The sequence below is a fragment of the Mobula birostris genome, chromosome 8 (assembly GCF_030028105.1).
Source record: "Mobula birostris isolate sMobBir1 chromosome 8, sMobBir1.hap1, whole genome shotgun sequence".
Classification (NCBI taxonomy): domain Eukaryota; kingdom Metazoa; phylum Chordata; class Chondrichthyes; order Myliobatiformes; family Myliobatidae; genus Mobula; species Mobula birostris.
This window is the reverse complement of record NC_092377.1, coordinates 166,212,817-166,232,164: the sequence shown is the minus strand read 5'-3', so window position 1 is coordinate 166,232,164 and position 19,348 is coordinate 166,212,817. Positions and strand designations below refer to the sequence as shown.

The window sequence follows — 19,348 nt, the reverse complement described above, 5'->3', positions numbered from 1 at the left end:
ACAATCAGCCAGCATAGTGGCACAGTGGCTAGGAGACCTGGGTTTGATTCTGACCTCAGCCACATCCCCAAGAAATGTGAAGATTGGTGGGATAGTTAGCCACTGGTAAGTAAAGATGATTTATCTTATGTACATTGATGCGTACAGTGAAATGCGTCATTTGCATCAACAACCAACACACTGAGTGGAGTCGTCACACATTGGAGTGCCAGCGTAGCACAGCCACAACATTCAGCAGAACAAGTGACAAACCCTACTCTGAGTAGGGGTGTAGTAAATTTGGGGAGGAGGGGTGGTGACTTATAGAAATATGGGAAACCAGGTTAGAGTGGGAAATAAAAATGGGGGCCTAACAGTTGCTGGACATGATGGGCTGAAGAGGCTGCTCTATATTCTATGATTCTACCGCTAACATCAACAGTGAGCAACTTAAAGTTCCTGTGTGTCAACATCTCTGAGGATCTATTGATGCAGTTACAAAGAAGTGGCTATATTTCATGAGTTTGAGATTTCGTATGCCACCAAAGACACTCGCAAATTTCTACAGATGCGCCGCAGGCAGCATACGAACTGGTTGTATCACCGCCAGGTATGGGGGCGGGGGGGGGAGGGACACTGCGCAGGATCGAAATAAGCTGCAGAAGTTGTGAACTCAGTCAGCTCCATCATGGCATTAGCCTCTCTAGCATCCAGGACATCTTCAAGGAGTGATGCATCAAAAAGACAGCATCCATTATCAAGGACATGCCCTCTTCTCATTGCTACCATCAGGGAGGAGGCACACACAACAATTCAGGAATAGCTCCTTCCCTTTGCCATCCAGTTTCTGAATGGACATTGAACCCATGTTACCTTACTACTCCGCACCCCCCCCCCTTTTTTTTGCATTACTTATTTAACTTCTTAAAATATATACTTACCTCGACCATGAGGCTCTGTAATGAATCAACCTATAGCCGGGGCAGTGATGACTCCCCTCCTGTTAGACTGTTTTGAGGTAACATCATTTATTCTTACTTTTCTTCTAATATTTGTATATCTGTGCACTTGTAATGCTACAGTGACACGGTAATTTCCTTTGGGATCAATAAAGTATTATCTCCATCTACTGTAATTTAATTTTTATTATGTATTGCAAAGTACTGCTGCCACATAACAAAATTCATGACATAGCAAGTGATGTTAAACCTGATTCTGAAAATAGCACATAAAAATTACATCCCAAAATGTTTGACAGTAGCAATATCAACGATATTTGCCAATGAACTGCAAAGAGGTAGGAATCTTAAAGGAGATAAACAGGGAAGAGAGGCTTTCGAGAGGAATTCAGTAGCTGATTTTTGGATGTTGGTTGTCAATGATGAAAGTGGAGGAGATTTGGGACCTTAAAGGATTTGAGGACGAGAGGTTTGTGGGGGAAGATTGTGCAAGCCTTCAATGAGTTGAGTGACATGTAGCAGCTGTTGAAGACAACTTGATAAAACATCTGTAGAAACATGCTAAACGATAAACATTAAAGATGTCAAACTTTATTATGACATCATAAATGACCTGGGATGTCACTGCCCACTGTTTGTGACATGCAAAGATTAGCCTTTTTCAAGTTTTTGAGCTTGATCTTGTGGACCTGAGCTCTTTGCTCTCTCCTTTGTTGGTTACCACACAGCAGCTACCATTCAGACCAATCTCTAAGTGACAAATTCAGCCTAACAGCCTGTAGAGAGCCTTTGTTCATGCCCCTAACTCCCGAATCACAGAATGCTGGGCTGGGAGGAGTATGTGAGGAGTTTACTTGCAGATGGGTTGTGCCAAGATGCGGCTGTATTGGCATGTTCATGTCCCAGGCTGCTGGCTGCCAAGGAGGATGGGCTGTTTAAGCAGATGAGCTTGAAGGAAATCAAAAACATCACCGGCAATGAGCGGAAGACCTTCCTAACCAAGGGACTCACTGTTGGCGGCAAGAGGTGCTTTGTCATCCGTGATAACTTCCAACTGGACGGGGATCACACCATGGACATCAGGATGAAGAGATGGGACGGTAACAATCCTTGCTATAGCATAGCCATTGCCAGGTCAAAGAAAATCTTCATCATGATTATGGGAAAGAGGGGTGTCCATGGAGGAATACTGAATAAAAAGGCATTTCAGATGGCTAACTACATTAGAAAGTCCGGCTGTTAGAAGGAGAAAAAGCATTCCATTTACTGGAGTTACGTCTAGAAAATTCCAAGGATACAGATGATTTTTATCTCCAGAGCTTTTGAAGTCTTCTCACAAACAGCCCCAAACTGCTAATTGTGCGTCCAGCCCTCTGTGCTGCCTATCTTTGTAGGGGCTCATGTTCCTGACATTAAGTAGATTTAAAAATATACTTCTCTTAACAATCTGCATGTTCTGCCCTTAAAATGCAGAAGAGTTTACAATATTGAATAGAACAGAAGCATTAACCATGCTTCTCCAATAAAGTTCAAAATATTAGATGCTTTGCTGTGTGTGATTCTCTTCAGAAGATAAGGATTGAAACAGCTGATACGAGGGGTGGCTGGAGGAATGTTCAGGGAGGATGTCAAAGGTAAGTTGTTGTTTTTTTTTTAACACAGAGTGTGTTGGGCATGTGGAACACCCTGCCAGATGTGGTGGTAGTGGTAACGACATTTAAGAGACTGAGTTAGGCACATGGATGATAGAAAAATGGAGAGGCCGTGTAAGTGGGAAGACTTAGATTGATCATAGATGAGGTTAAAAGGTTGACATAACATCATGCACTATACTATAGTGTAAAATGTTCCTTACAGACACTGGCAGATTGAACCTGGGGTGCTGGCGCTGTAAAAGCATTACGCTAATCACTCCCATTCCTTCCTTTGGAAGGTGTTGCCTGGCCTGCTGAGTACTTCTAGCTTTTTGAGATTGTTTCAGATTTTGATTGTTTGCAGCTCTACGGAGCTTACTCTGCATTACAGACAGGTCGATCCCTCAGATGTGCTGCATCTGTTGATTGCTTCTCGCAAGAAAATAAAAGGCAGTATATGTGACATAAATGTACTTTGATAAAAAAAATTTACTTTAAACTTCCAGTTAACCAATTAATCGCTTCCCAACTGCAATGAATTTCAATAAAAACACACCCATGACGTACATTTAAAATCATGAACACTACCTCACTATTTTTCCTCTTTTTGCACCACACACACACAATTCCAGTTAATTAGGACACATTGGTCAGATCCAGTATATTTTGGGCCAAATAAGTGGCTGCCTCAATTATCCACAGTTTTATGGAAAAAAAATTTAAAAAGACAAAGTAAAGTTCAACTGAGTAACAAATTATGTATTTAAATGAAATACCAAACAAATTAGAACTAAAACTACAACAGTACTATAATAAAACTGTAATAGTTCCTAATAGTCATTGATCCAGAGTATGCTGCCATATTGTTTTGATTGACCGTAAATGAGCAAAATCAGCACATACACCTAGTGCATATAATAGATAGCCTTCATACAATGCTTTACATTGTATCCTTTATTTTCATTGTGACATTCAAGATGATTGTCAATACCTTCAAAATCTTGATAGTTCCTAATTTGTTGAAGTAGTGAAATAGTTTCATTTTCACTCCTGGCCATTTCTGGCATCTCCAAGCCTGAGTATTTGAAACTGCAGTGAGCAAAACAGTTCTAAATTGTCTTATTGCTCATTGAACAGTAACACATGCAACTGACGCTAGTTAGAACCCGTTCAGCAGCAATCTCCTGTCCCAATTAAATAGCATAATGGTCCCAAATAAAGCAGCCACCCCAATTAACCAGAATCCACTGTGTATATACCATGCCAGCTGGGGTTCAATTACCACCACTGTCAGCAAGGAGTTTGTATGTTTTCCCTGTGACTACTGGGTTTCCTCTAGGTGCCCTGGTTTCCTTCCACATTCTAAAGACGTATGGGTTTGGATTAGCAATGGTGGACGTGCTGTGTTGGTGGCAGAAGTGTGGCAATACTTGAGGGCTGCCCCCCAGCACAGTACTCAGTGATTTGATTGGACGCAAAGGATGCAATTTACTGTTATGTATCGATGTGACAGATAAAACTAATCTATCTTAATAAAAAAAACTTGCATGTGCATCTGGAGGGCTATAATCAACAAGGCTACAGTCCTGGGGCTGGAAAGTGATTTGGGGTTAAAATGGACCAAGGGACCTATTTTCTTCTGCAAGTTTATATTTCTCTATGGGTAGAACTGTTCATGAAAGCCTTTTCACAGAGCCAGCACATGGTCATCATCATTTTGTGCCATGTCATGTGACGAGGGCAATGGAGGTCTATCCATGATCATGATTGTCCTTGGCAAATTTTTCTACAGAGGTGATTTGTCACTGCCTTCTGGGCAGTGTCTTTAACAGACAGGTGAACCCAGCCATTATCAATACTCTTCAGAGATTTTCTGCCTGGCATAAGTGGTCACATAACCAGGACTTGTGATATGCACCAGCTGCTCATACAACCATCCGCCACCTGCTCCCATGGCTTCACGTCACCCTGATCGGGGGGCGGTGTGGGGAGATGTTAAGCAGGTGCAACACCTTGCCCAAGGGTGACCTGCGACCTGCAGAGGGAAGGATTATTGCCTTATACCTCCTCTGGTAGAGACACATCTCCACCCTGCCATTTGAACCACAGGGAACGCCCCTGATACCAATAAGATGTACTAGAATTTACCCTCTAACTACAATGGGACTCAGTACACCTTCACAGTAACATTCTGTAATTTCACATTGTGTCTTTTGAAACAAAGACTTGACGCTGAATCAAGGATGCTTTTTTTACTGCCTCGGAATTCTGCCTATTAAATCCCAGATCACACAGTGCCTTTGTTCCGTTACAGAAAATCCCTCCACGTCTGCCGCAATTATTTTTGACCCATATAACTGCTTACGTTGAGTAATAGGGAGTCACTTGCACCTTTGGCATCAGAATTGGCATTCTGCCAACTGCTATTGGCAGAACCTCTGATTGCAAGCAGATGGCATACAGGAATGAGACAGATTGGCCGGTTGAATGGTGTTGCAACAACCTTGTGCTCAATGACAGTAAGACCAAGGCATATTGAACTTCAGGACAGGGAAGTCCATTAGACATAGGAACAGAATTAGGCCATTCAGCCCATCAAGTCTACTCCACCATTCCATCATGGCTGATTTATTTTCCCTCTCAACTTCATTCTTCTGCCTTCTCCTCGTAACCTTTGATGCCCTTACTAATCAAGAACCTATCAACCTCCACTTTAAATATACTCAATGACTTGTCCTCCACAGCCGTCTGTGACAACGAATTCCACAGATTCACCACCCTTGGTTAAAGAAATTCCTCCTTTTCTCTGTTCCAATGGGATATCCTTCTATTCTGCGGCTGTTCCCTCTGGTCCTAGATTCATTTGAAACATCCTCCCATATCCAACCTATCTAGGCTTTTTAATATTTGGTAGGTTTCAATGAGATTCTCCTTCATATTTTTAAACTCCTGTAAATACAGCACAGAGCCATCAAATGATCCTCATAACCTTTTCATTTTCAGGAACATTCTTGTAAACCTAGTCTGGCCCTCCCTAATGCCAGCCCAACATTCCTTAGATATGGGACCCACATCTAGGCAGTACACTAATGTGGTGGTTATCATAACACTATTACAGTGCAAGTGATTGGGTTCAATCCACCACTGTCTGTAAGGAGTTTGCACGTTCTCCCTGTGACCAAGAGCACACAGCAGTCCTCATCAAGGGGTCAGCAGTGGAAAGGGTGAGTAGCTTTCTGGGTGTTAACATCTCTGAAGATCTATCCTGGGCCCAACATATTGATGAGATTATAAACAGTGACTACATTTAATTAGGAGTTTGAGGAGATTTGGTATGTCACCAAAGACTCTAGCAAGTTCCTACAGAGGTACCAAGGAGAGCATTTTGGCTGGGGCCAATGCACAGGATTGGAAAAAGCTGCAGAGGGTTGTAAACTCAAGTCAGCTCCATCAGGCCTCAAGAAGGTGGCATCGATCACTGGTATCACCCAGGACATGCCCTCTTCTCATTGCTACCATCAGGAAGATGTACAGGTGCCTGAAGACCCACACTCAATGGTTTTGGAACAGCTTCTTCTCCTCTGCCAGAGTTCTGAATGCAAATGAACACTACTTCACTATTCTGCTCTTCCTTAAACTACTTTTTAAAAAGATTTCTTATTGCAATTTATAGTTTTTTTTAATGTATTGCATTGTACTGCTGCTGCAAAACAACAAATTTCATGATGTGCCTGTGATAATAAACCTGATTCTGATTTCCATCACATTTGACATTGCCTGCTGTTTGGAGAGCATGCTTTAAACTGTGTTAAAGCAAGGTGAACTGCCATGGGCTATGATCCTGTCTCTACAGGCATGAGTGGTAAAACCGGGGGTTAAGTGTTGCTGGTAAAATATAAAGCACCATTTACAACCCTTGCAGATTCACTGATTTTTGTTAATATTGCAATTCCTGGATTATATAAAATGATTATGTTCTTTAAAATAATCACAAGAATAATTGTCTGGAGTTCTGATCACAGGAAGGACATCAATAAGATTGAAAGAGTACTGAGAAAATTTACAAGAATGTTGTGGGGATTTGATATCAGTTTATAAAGAAAGGCTGAATGAACTCGGACTTTAATCCCTGGTGTGTAGGAGAATGAGGGGAGAGTTGATAGAGGTTTACAAAATTATGAGGGATATAGCAGGCTTTTCCCACTGAGGTTGGGGGAGACTAGAACTAGAGATTACAGGTTAAAGGAGAAGGTGAAATGGTTAAAGAGAGCCTGAGGGAGAGTGTAGAATGAGCTGCCAGCAGAGCTGGTGGTTGCAGGTTCAGTAGTACCATTTAAGAGAAGTTTGAATGTGTACATGGATGGGAGGGGGTATGGACGGTGATGGTCCAGGTCTAGGTCCATGGGACTAGGCACAATAACAGTTCAGCATAGAGATGGGCCGAAGAGCCTGTTTCTGTGCTATAGTTTGCTATGAATAAGAAGTCCAGTTGCTGTGTTAGAATACTCAAGTATATTCAGCTCTTGGAAACAAGTTACACCTTCTATTAAAATATTTTAAAGCATATTTAAATAATTCATACATTTGCAAAACATTCAGCAGAAAAGGGAACATACCACCTCTGAGCAATAGTCAACATCAGTGCTGACTGTTGTATTGTGTCAGGGGCACTAAGACATCTCCCGTCCCAACCACCGGCTGAGGAACAAGGCAAGGTCTTGCGATCATCAACACAAAGAAAGTGATACAGTGCGAATGTAAACACAGAGCCTGGACTCCGAGGGACTCCTCACCTTGTGGCTGGTATAACCCCAGTGAGCTTAGACTCTCACTTCCTCTGAATGACCAAAGATGTAACTACCTGAAATCACTTACACAGTCACACCTGCAGTGACATCAGCCGTTGTATGCAGGAGAACGAACCCGGACTAATTCTCATCATGTCACATTACAATCCAAGAGAAACATTTACTCTTGTCTTTTCTGAGAACTGTCCTTTCGTTCCTCTGCCAAGCCTCCTGACATCCTCCAGCTGGACCTCAAGCTGGCTTTCCTTTGCAAGATCTTCAATATTTGGATCTTAGGATTCCCAGCTACTGTCTTTGCTTAAGGAGAGTTTCAAAATCAGGGGAACAGACCAACTTGTGTTTGATGTGTCCCAGCACCGTCATTTCTCCTGTCCTGTTCTCTCCAATTCCAATAGAAACCAGCTCCTGAAAAGGCAGAAATAGAACAGTCAGGAGGAGGATTTCATACTTTTAAGGACAAAAACAAATGAGACCTTGTGTTACAACAACAGCACACACTAGCATAAACATGTTACAGTGCTAGCTTACTTTACTTTCTGCCCATTATGCCACTGGCGTTTAAGGCAGCAATGAAGGTCTTCCATCTCTGGTGGTGTTCAGGGCTTCCTACATCATGTCAGTAGCTTCCTCTCGATTTTCACTACAATCAGTCATGCAAGTCCCGGGTGCAGAGTCAGGAATACTGTCACACTCAGATGTAGAAGGATTTTTCATTGCTGTTTCCGTGACAATATTTTTTTGACCAGTCAGGGTTGTTAATTGTGAGCTAGACCCCCAAACCTGGAGGACTGGTGGACCACTCTTAGTCTGGCCTCTACCCTTTGACCTGTTTGGTATGGGTGACCCTACCAAGAGCCAAAGCATAAAGACCTGACTCCAGCCAACGTAGCTCTCCGGGTCATTGAGGCACGCAAGCCTCCAAAGCACGGCAAGGTCGTGGTCCTCTTGGAGGACAGTGCTAGCAACCTGGGTTCAATTGCACTGCTGTCTGTAAGGAATTTGTACATTCTCCCCAGGACTGTGTGTACAGGTTAAGAGTTAGTGAGTTGGGGGCATGCTATGTTGGTGCCAGAAGCGTGGTGACACTTGCAGGCTGCCCCTCAGCATATACTTGGACTGTGTTTGGTCGTTGATATTGTTTTTCATTGTATGTTTCGATATACATGTGACAAACAAATTTAATCTTTATCTTTAAAGATAAAGACCACAGGATGTCCCAATGTGTTACACAGCTGGTGGAAAACTTTTACTGGGTGGTTACTGTTACAACGGTGAATATGACAAAACAAACTCTTCACAAACAGAAAAATCAGAATGAACAGGAAGTGTACTGTTTTAAGTATAAATATTGTCTAAGGCACCAGGGCAAATTTCTTCTCTCCTGCTCAGATATTGACCTTAAATCTTCAACTACAGGTGTTCAGTGTCTTATGTGAAGGATGCACCCTTGCCCAGACACTTCAGCCCAGATGCCTGCTCGGGAGTGATATTCAAGCACATAACCTCCCGACTCGGGGCAGTACGCTACCTACTGGATGCCGGCTCAACAGTTCTCCCATAGCCAAGGTCAAGCCGCCATTCCTCCCATATGAACTAGTGGACCGTTCAATTACTGATCACTGCAGCTCAGCTCACAGCCTGGAAGCGTCCAGTCTCGATCAGAAGAGTCCCTTTGGCCCATCTAGTCCATGCCGAATTGATTTTTCTGCCTAGTCCCATCGACACGCACCTGGACCACAGCCCTCCACCTACCCCCCCCCCCCCCCCAAATCCATGTACTTAACCAATCATTTCCCTTAAATGCTATAATCAAACTCATATCCACAACTTTCACTGGCAGCTCGCTCCCCACTCTCACCACCCTCGGACTGAAGCTCCCCCTCAGGTTCTCCCTTAGATATTTCAACTTTTACCCTTAAACTCTAGATCTTCTAGACCCACCCAACCTCAGGATAAGTGCAAGCAGGCTTCTTCCACTATCTATACTCTTCATAAGTTTGTATACCTCCATCAAATCTCCTCTCATTCTCCTGAACTCCAGCGAACAAAGCCCTATAATCCTGCATATTTCCCCATAACTCAGGTCTTCATGTCTCGGCAACATTCTTGTGGATTTCCTCTGCACTCCCCAACAACATCCTATATAACCTCAACTTAACATCCCAATTCCTATACTCAATACTCTGATCTATGAAGGCCACAGTGCCAAGAAATTGCTATGAATGGTGCCAAGCCCAGCTGTGCAAAGAAGGTTGGGTATGGGGTTAGAAAACCCATTCCGTAAAAGCCCAGTGCCACAGAAACGCCAACAGAAGCTCCAAAGACCTCATCCCTGGGAGAGGAAGGATACACCAAGAAGATGGGCTACCCCTGGAGACAACGTGAAAGACTGACCCAGGACAGAGGACTCTGGTGAGCTACTGTTGGTGGCCTATATCCCAGTTGGGCTTAATTAAGTAATGTGCCAAGAGCCAATCTGCCAGCCTCAGAATAATGGAATGTCCATTCAAAATAGAGATGAGAAGTAATTTCCTCAGCCAATCAGGTGGTGAATCTGTGAAATTCGTTGCTCTACAGAGGGCAATGGAGGCCAAGCCATTGGGTGAACTTAAGACAAATATTGATAGGTTCCTGATTGGTAATGAGGTTATGAGTTACAGGGGCAAAGCTGGAGAATGGGGCTTAAAAAAAAATCAGCTATGATTGAATGACAAAGCAGCCTCTATATCTCTCAGTATTAAGTACAGTTCACAGTAGCATACTCATCATCAACACATCAACTTGTAGTTATAGAAAAGTACAGCACAGATACAGGCCATTCAGCCCATCAAGTTCATGCTGAACTATTCCCATCAAATAGTAAATTAACTTGTTATTGTCACATGCACCAAGGTTCAGTAAAAAAAAACTTTGTTCTGCAGGCCATCCAGATCATTTCATCACATCACTACATCAAGGTAATACATGGAAAAACTATAACAGAATGCAGAATAACAGAATCTCAGCTACAAAGAAAGTGCAGTGCAGGCAGTAATAAGGAGCAAGGCCATAACAAGGTAGAATGTGAGGTCAAGGTTCATCTTATACTAGGGGACCATTCAACTGAATTATAACAGTGGAGTAAAAGCTGTCCTTGAGCCTGGTGTTTTGTGCTTTCAGGCTTTTGTATCTTCTGCCCAGTGGGAGGAGGGAGATGAGGGAACATCTGGGATGGGTAGGGTCTTTGACTGCATTGGCTACTTCACCAAGGTGGTAAGAAGCCACCAGCTATCAAAATTTTAAAAAATCAAAAGTAGTATGGACAGGAGCCTTAGGACTCACCAGGTTGATGAACAGTTCCTACCCCTCAAACATCAGGCTCTTGAACCAAAGGGGTAACTACACTCGCTGACCCTGTCATTGAGCTGTTCCCATAACCAATGATCTCAATTTAAAGACTCTATCTTGTTATCTCATGTTCTCATTACTTATTGCTATTTACTTATATTTGCATTTACAGTTTGTCCTCTGTACTCAGGTTGATCTTTCATTGATGTGGTTATAGTTACTATTCGATAGGTTTTCTGAGTACGCCTACAGGAAAATGAATCTCAGAGCTGTCGTCGTCGTGGCTATCCCTCGAGGACAAAGATGATGGTCTTCGTTCCGTACAGAGCGAAGACGCCTGTGCGTATATTTGTTTAACGTGTACTTGATGTTGCACTCCAAGAAGCACACGATACTTCACAAATCAACCAACTGATTCCAGTGGCATGGAAACCACGACAATTGGAGCTGATGGATTTGTTGCAGCCTTCATCCGCCTTCACAGCCGTTAGGTTCGAAGTAACTTCGTCTGCCTGTTCCACCGTTGAGGTCTTGGTTGGATTGTTCTTTGTCAGAGACCTCACCCTCGACCTTACCGCCATGGGTGACCCTAGCAGGAGCATAGCTCCAGACGGCATTGCTCTCGGGATCACAGGACCACACAATCCACGGAGAGGCTTGTGTAGTCCTGAGACCCCGAGAGCGATGCTCAGGGTTGTATGTGGTGACATATATGTATTTTGATAATAAAATATACTTTAACTTTGACTTAATTGCATTTTCCCTGACAAGCAGTGAACATGCTTGAACAAATGAACTGACCACTTCACAGCAGGGGTAACCAACCTCTTTTATGCCATGGAGCCTCACCATTAACTCGGGGTGCGCGAACCCCAGGTTGGGAATGCCTGTTTACAATCAACGGAAAACTTGAGGTTTCCCGAATCATCCAAATGATTGGAACAAGTCGAGCAACTGTCCGTTTCAGCACGGAATCACTCCGTAACACTCCGACGAGCTGTTAAAGCAAGCCACTACTGAAATGCAAAAATCATGATGGGGTACATACCTGGAGAAATGAACAGGCTGTTCCCATGGTAACATCCAAGGTGACTTGCCCCAGAACAAGCTGCACCCGCCCCGACTTCCTGATCAGTAGTTTCCCAATCTGACCCTCTGTTAAATCCATCAGTGAGCAAGTATTTTCAGCTTGTTTAAGTTCCTGCAGCACAAACACACACAGACTGATGAAGAATTTCATTAACCAAACACATGTAATCATCTGCACAGGCCAAGAGCAGTTTCCACGATCACCGGACCATGTAGAGAGTATTTGCATTTCTATACCACAAAAATTATGGGATGGAAAACAGTGAAACTCACTGGATTATAACATAATGAAATGTTTCTTTCTATCCAGTATTCCCTTCTATTTCAAAATTCCATTATAGGAAGGATATTGAGGCTTCAGAAAGGGTGCAGAAGAGATGCTGCCTGGATTAGAGGGCATATGCTATAACGAGAGGTAGGACAAACTTGAGATGTTTTCTCTGGGGCAGTGGAGGCTGAGGGGAGATCTGATAGAGGTTTATAAGATTATCAAAGGCACAGGTAGAGTAGAGACAGTATCTTTTCCTCGGGGTTGAAATGTCTAATACCAGAGGGCATGCATTGAAGGCAGGAGTTTCCAACCTTCTTTATGCCATGGACCAATACCACGAAATAAGTGGTCTGTGGGCCCCAGGTTGGGAACCCCTGATTTAAAGTGAGACGGGGCAATTTCAAAGCAGATGTGAGGGACAGGTTTTATACACAGAGTGGTGGCTGCCTGTGGTAGTGGTACAGACAGATACATTAAAGACTTGAGAGACATTTAGATAGGCACATGGATGTGAGGAAAATAGAAAGACATGGACATTGTGTATGCAGAGGGGATTAGATTAGTTGGCCATTTGATTGCCTAATTTATTTACAGGCACAACATTGTGAGCCACACAGCCTGTCTCTCTTTCTGTTTCTATGTTCTGTGTTCTGTATATTTCAATATTACTTTATATTCCAAGATTCATAAATTCCTAGATATCACCTAACCACTAAGCTTCTAATTACTCTAAATATAAACCAGTTACAGTGTATTCTATGTGAACACCACAATTAGATTCTAGCCAGTAATTCATTCCTGAGATTGGTTTTCTAGAGACTACATCGCAATACTTTGATTATATTCCAAATGGAACTCTTTTCTGACTAAGCCAAAACTACCTTTAACACATAATAGAACAACAGTTGGTAAATTTCTAAATCTCTCACGAGCATGTCATAAAGAGAGCTTTCGGCACATTGGCCTTCGTAAATCAATATATGAGTACAGGGGCTGATAGTTGAAGTTGTACAAGATGGTGGTGAGGCCTAATTTGGAATATTGTGTGCAGTTCTGGTCGCCTACCTACAGAAAAGGTTGAAAGAGTAAAACCTGCTCTTTCAATCAAAACAAGATTGAAAGCCTGTCGGATGATAGCATTTGTTACCTTAATGGTCAGAAGATCTATTTTATTGAACTGGAAGGAAACCAATCCCCCTACTACATTCCAATGGTTTTCCCAAACTATATTGTTTAAATTTAGAAAAAATTAGAAGTGATATTTTTGATCCTTTGGTTAAATTTGAAGGAACTTGGAAACCTTTTATGCAACATTTTCATATGATGTAATTTGACCTTTCCGAATCTTCTTTATTAACTTAAAATATATGCATAGAGGAGCAGAGTTGATGACATTACTGAACGTGTCTGATTCAAGATATTGGTCTAGCCCTGTTTTGTTCTGTTTGCTTTTTTTTGGGTTTAGTATTCAGTTTTTTTTTCTTTTGATGTTTACAATCCAAGTGCAGTTCAATGGGAGTAGGTAGATTAATAGTTCGGCACGGACTAGATGGGCCAAAGACTAACTATCCAAGTTTGGGAAAACCTGCCCAGTGAAGATAACCTGAAAGACCCCTACAGTGAAACCAGGAATTGTCCACCACAGACCTGATTCTTTTCCTGTTTCACTAACATGGTCTGCCCGTCCTCGCTTTGAACCTCAGCTTTGATTGGCTTCTCTTCATGGGTGGGAGCCTGGCCCGGTAATGTGTCAGGGAGCTGAAGGAACAGCAGCTCGTCGTCATTGCACAAACTGAGCTCCCGGAGTAGCTCAGCGACAGAAACGTTCTTCGGCACGGACGGAGCCTTCCTCGCCAAGCTCGGTTTCTCTGCAACGTCCTTTGCAGCATCTTCATCACCAGGCTCGTGCTTTACTGACAGGGCAGTAAAAAAACACAAATACTTAATGCAGTTAACATGTCCTTCCTTCAGAACAGTGGCCTCTCAGATGAGGCTCCTTCTTAATCATTAGAGGCACAGTATCACAGTTTGTATCATGCCAGGGGCATAATATTAAGCTGCTTGGAGGAAAATATGGGGGGCGGGGGTGGGGAGATGTCAAGGGTAGGCTTTATACAAAGAGTGGTGGGTGCGTGGAACGCCCTGTTAGGGATGGTGGTAGAGGCAGACACGAGGGACACTTAACAGACTCTTAGATAGGCACATGGATGGTTAAAAAGACAATCCAGAATAGGAGGAAGACCCTTTAGAAGAGAGATGAGAGGAATTTCTTTACCCAGTGTTTAATCTGTGGAATTCATTGCCGTAGGCGGCTGTGGAGGCCAAGTTGGAGGTTGATAGGTTTTTGATTAGTCAGGGCGTCAAAGATTATGAAAAGAAGGCAGGATAATGGGGTTGAGAGGGATAATAAGTCAGCCATGATAGAATGGCAGAATCGATGCGCCAAATGCTCCTATGGCCTTATGCTCTAAGATGGAAGGCTATGTAGGAGGGAAGGGATAGATTGATCTTAAGAATAGGTTCCATTAAATCATAAATCATTGCCAATAACACCAAGATTGGGGGTGTAACGGACATTGAGAAAGGCTATCATGGCTTGCATCGTTACAGGTGAAACCAAGTAGAGACTAGGCAACTTTATTTAGATTAGAGCTGCATCAGCTGGAATTTAATGCAAACAAGTGTTGCACTTCAGTAGGGCCAGCTAGGGTTTGTCTTACAGTGAGTGGTAGGGCACTGAGGAGTGTGGTAGAACAAAAGGATCTGAGAATACAGGTTCATAATTCTTTGAAAATGACGTCACAGGTAGGGTCGTAAAGAAAGCTTATGGTACATTGGCCTTCATTAATCAAAATATTCAGTACAGGAGATGGGATGCTATGTTGAAGTTGTAGAAAATATTAGTGAGGCCTAATTTGGAGTATTGTGTGCAGTTTTGGTCACCTACGTACAGGAAAGATGTAAATAAGATTGAAAGAGTTAAAGAGTACAAAGAAAATTTACAAGGATGTTGCTGGGTTTGGAGGACCTGAGTTATAAGAAAAGATAGAATAGGTTAGGACTTTATTCCTTGGAATGTACAAGATTGAGGAAGATCTTTATGAGCAGTATAGATAGGGTAAATGCAAGCAGGCTTTTTCCCACAGAGGCTGGGTGGGTCTTCAACTAGAAGTCATGGATTAAGGAAGAAAAGTGAAAAGTTTAAGGGGAACTTTCTTCACTCAGAGGGTTGTGAGAGCATGGAATGAGCCCCCAGAGCAATTGGTGTATATGAGTGCAATTTCAGCTTTTAGGAGAAGTCTGGAGAGGTACATGGATGGGATTGGTATGCAGGACTATGGTCCCGATGCAGGTCAATGGGACTAGGCAATTTAAATGGTTTGGCACAGACTAGATGGGCTGAATGGCTTGTTTCTGTGCTGCACTTTTCTATGACTCTATAGCAGTGTGGCACAGTAGCGCAAAGCTATTGCAGTACCCGGATTCAATTCCTGATGTTCTCCAACCGCATTCCAAAGTCGTATGGGTTAGTAGGTTATTTGATGTGTATGATTCGGCAGCGTGGGCTCATTTTACCATGCTACATCTCTGAACAAAGTTGTCTAGTCTCTGCTTGGTTTCACTTGTATAGAACAGGCACATCGCAATACAGCCCACCAGGTTGGAAGAGCTGCAGGTGAATCTCTGCCTCACCTGGAAGGGCCGTTTAGGTCCCTGGATGGTAGTGCGGGAAGGAGGTGAAGGGGTAGAGGTTACACCTCCTACGGCCGCAGGGGAAAATGCCATGATGTGGGGAGAGTGGTCAACTGTCTGCACAAAATCAAACTGATTATGCTTTACTGATGGTACCTAACAAATCCGTCAGTTCAGTCCCAGACACACACACACACCTTTCACAGAAGGGATATCTATCTCCATCTTTTCCTCTTTGGTGGTCAGCTCGGGCTTCACCTCCTCTTCCTCCATCTCCTCCTTGAACAGCCACCCTGACTGGGCTAGTGGAAGCTGCACTGGCATGTTGCGGGCATCGTTTTTCAGACCAGGGTCATCAATAAACTATACACAACCAAGTACAAAATAAAGTATTTGGTACAATGGATACAGTTTGACAAATAAAAAGGCAGCTAACAGCTCAATTATAAAATGTATTCACAATTACAACTCAGTATAAAGCCCTTCTCGATTTCTTGTCTGGCCTCATCTCAATTTCATAATTTATACAATTGTGACCAGTTTGATTTGAACTTCTGTAAATTACTGTTGCAAATTCATCAGAGTCACAGAGCCCACAAGTGTGGTAACACTTGCCGGCTGCCCCCAGCACATCCTTGAGTTGAGTTGGTTGTTAACACAAATGACGCTTTTCACTGTAGGTTTCATTGTATGTCTGAATCTAAAATCTTGTCCCCATCCACAGCAACGGAACACCAGATGGTCCTCTGTGAAAGGCAGGGATCCTTCCTATAGTGTGTTCCCAAGGACACAACTTACTGGGTGTTATAGGATAGAAACAGGCCTGTTGTCCCAGATCGTCCATGCCGACTAGTTGCCCAGCAAGCTAGTCCCAGCTGCCTATGTTTGGCTGATAACCCTCCAAACCTCTCCAATTTGCTTATTTAGTGAGAATATAGTTCAGAATAGACCCTTCCTACCCAATGAGCCACACCTCCTAGCAACCCCGATTTAACCCTAACTCTAACAGGACAATTTACAATGATCAATTCACCACATCTTTGGACTGTTGAAGGAAACTGAAGTACCCGAAGAAAACCCATGCAGTCGCAGGAGAAAGTACAAACTCCTTAGAGGATGCCAGGATTGAATTCTGAACTCTGACTGTAATGGCATTGCGTGAACCTTTACACTATAGTGGCTTCCACGTAATTATCTGGATGGCTTTTAAAAGTTGCTAATGAGCCTGCCTCAACCATTATTTCTGGCAGCTCATTCCATATATGGACTATCCTCTTGCATGAAAAAGTGGTCCCTGATGTTTCTTTGGTGCCTCTTTCGGCGTCATCTAGATTAGACCTCAATTGTGAGTGTCAGCAGGTATTCAGTCAAAGGGGCATCAGAGGGGAGCCCTATCCCATCCCTCATTATTCATCCTCGTCTGACAGGTTGGAGGTCACCAGATCACTGTCTTAACCTGCTCTCCTTCCAATCCTGGGGCATCAAGACTGCGATTTCCCAAGGACAGCAAAGATGGAGAAGCAACATTGGTGTTTACTACCAACAAGGAATTTGTTTAACTTCTCTTTACAGCCTTCCCAATCTTACTGCCTATTATTACGTATGCGCAGAGCAAAAATGACAATAATTTAATATGACTAAACATTTCTGCTGAGTCACGTTAGTAACTGTACACACTGGGCAACTTAGTGTGGGATCGAGTCACGCCCATGCACATAGGAGGCCCAATCAATTCACTGCGCGATCAATCAGCTGCCTGCACACTTGCCAATTCCCGCAAATAATCCATTAACAGTTCACTTACATCATCCCGATCCAGCATGCGGAGAATTTGCTTGGTTTCCTCCTCTGATTCCCGCTTTTCCTTCTTAATGTTAATAATGGGGGACGTTCCAAACTCTTTCATGTCCATGGAGGAATCCCAACCAGCTGTCAAGCACAGGAAACAAAGAAAGTAAAGTTAGAAAGTTCAAAGTAAATTTATTATCGAAGTACATACATGTCACCATCTGCAAACCAAAGATACACTTTCTTGTGGGCATACTCAATAATCATAACATAATCAATGAAAGACCACCCAACTTGGGTGTTCAGGTAGAGTGCAGAAAACAACAAACAGTGCAAATACAAAGAGACAGAAATAACAATAGTAAATAAATATTGAGAACATGAGATGAAGAGTCCTCGAAAGTGAGTCCATTGGTTGTGGGAACAGTTCAGTGATGGGACAGTTGAAGTTGAGTGAAGTTATCCCCTCTGGACCAAGAGGTCGATGGTTGTGGGCTAATTAACTGTTCCTAAACCTGGTGGTGAGAGTCCCGAGTCTCCAGTAACTCCTTCCTGATGATATTAGAAGAATTGGATCATTGATAACCAGGAGCAAGTGAGTAAGGTTAAATACCCTACAAAAATGCTAGTATTTTTATTGTGTAAACAATAAGTTTGAGGATATAACTGATTAGTTTTGATACTGGTGTACGTACTCCCTCTAGACCACGTACTACGTGCTTTTTAACCGATTGCTGTATTCACACTAATTTCTCAGAAGAAATCCTGGTGCCTGTCAGCACTAACACTTATCAATCTCTCAACACTGTACAAGCATTCCGTCCAACCTTTATTTTTATTCCCAATTGTTATGGTTGAGGTAGGATATTTCCAAAGCTCCAAAGATTCAGTCTTTCAGTGTTGGGGTGATGCTCACAGGGGTTCCCAACCTGGGGTCCACGGAACCCTCCGTTAATGGCATTGGCCCGTGGCATTAAAAAGTTGGGAATCCCTGCTTTAGAAGAATCTTTGCCAAAGATCAATGTTAAGTCTGTTTCTGCCTTCAAACCACAAGTCATAGATGCAGAGTACGTAAACAGAATACAACTCTACAGGCAGCCATGAAACAAAGAAACACCATGCAACCCATTCAGGAAAACATCAAACACCCAACATCCAAAAAAAAAGGAACAAATTGCACAAACAGCAAAAAATGAGCAAACAACACAGAATATCAAACACCAAACCAGGAGTATTCAGTTCAGTTCAACACTGCACTGCAAGCCAATGCTGGCCACAGAGCCACTTTTCACTGAATGGCCCTGATCAAAACACTCAAAAAGCCAAAAAAAAAGCATGCAGAAATAGGACCTCAAAGTCCCCCAAAACAAGTCCACAGCCTTGCCGCTCAGTCCTGGCAACATGGATCCCAAGACTCCAACAGCAGCTAGTGAGAGGGAGAGGAAGACCGGTCAAACGCAGGCAGGCAGTGCCGAACGGAAGACCGTCCTCCGCTCCCGTACTCGCCATCTACAATCTTGCCTGATGCTTCAATTGGAAAGAAACAATGGAACCGATCATGGGCTCACGCCCCATCTCCAGGCTATCAATCTGACCTGTTTCATTTAATGGGCAAACTGGCGTATGGAGCCAACAGTTTAATCTTTATATTCAGCATTGTTGCCAATAAGATACCCTCCTGACCCACTCAACTCCGAGAGCCAGGGCTTTCTGTAAACTCTAAGCCAAGGCAGCATTTCCTGGATGAAAGCGAAGAAAAGGTGTGGCCACAGCACAGGACACCCGAGAGCTGTGCACGGA

The 19,348-nt window shown here is 43.1% G+C and overlaps 1 protein-coding gene across 1 annotated transcript in view; it reads right to left on the bottom strand.

Annotated features, from left to right (window-relative positions):
- Window positions 1–1,124: 1,124 nt before the first annotated feature.
- polr3d (polymerase (RNA) III (DNA directed) polypeptide D) overlaps window positions 1,125–19,348 on the bottom strand; it is a 36,253-nt gene continuing 18,029 nt past the window's right edge. Inside the window, exons 5-9 of the mRNA XM_072266779.1 lie at window positions 17,565–17,689; window positions 15,958–16,123; window positions 13,715–13,980; window positions 11,756–11,908; window positions 1,125–7,785 (exon numbers count right to left, since the gene is read on the bottom strand). Of these exons, the coding sequence (XP_072122880.1) occupies window positions 7,666–7,785; window positions 11,756–11,908; window positions 13,715–13,980; window positions 15,958–16,123; window positions 17,565–17,689 (830 nt within the window). The 3' untranslated portion in view covers window positions 1,125–7,665. The remainder of the gene's footprint in view (window positions 7,786–11,755; window positions 11,909–13,714; window positions 13,981–15,957; window positions 16,124–17,564; window positions 17,690–19,348) is intronic.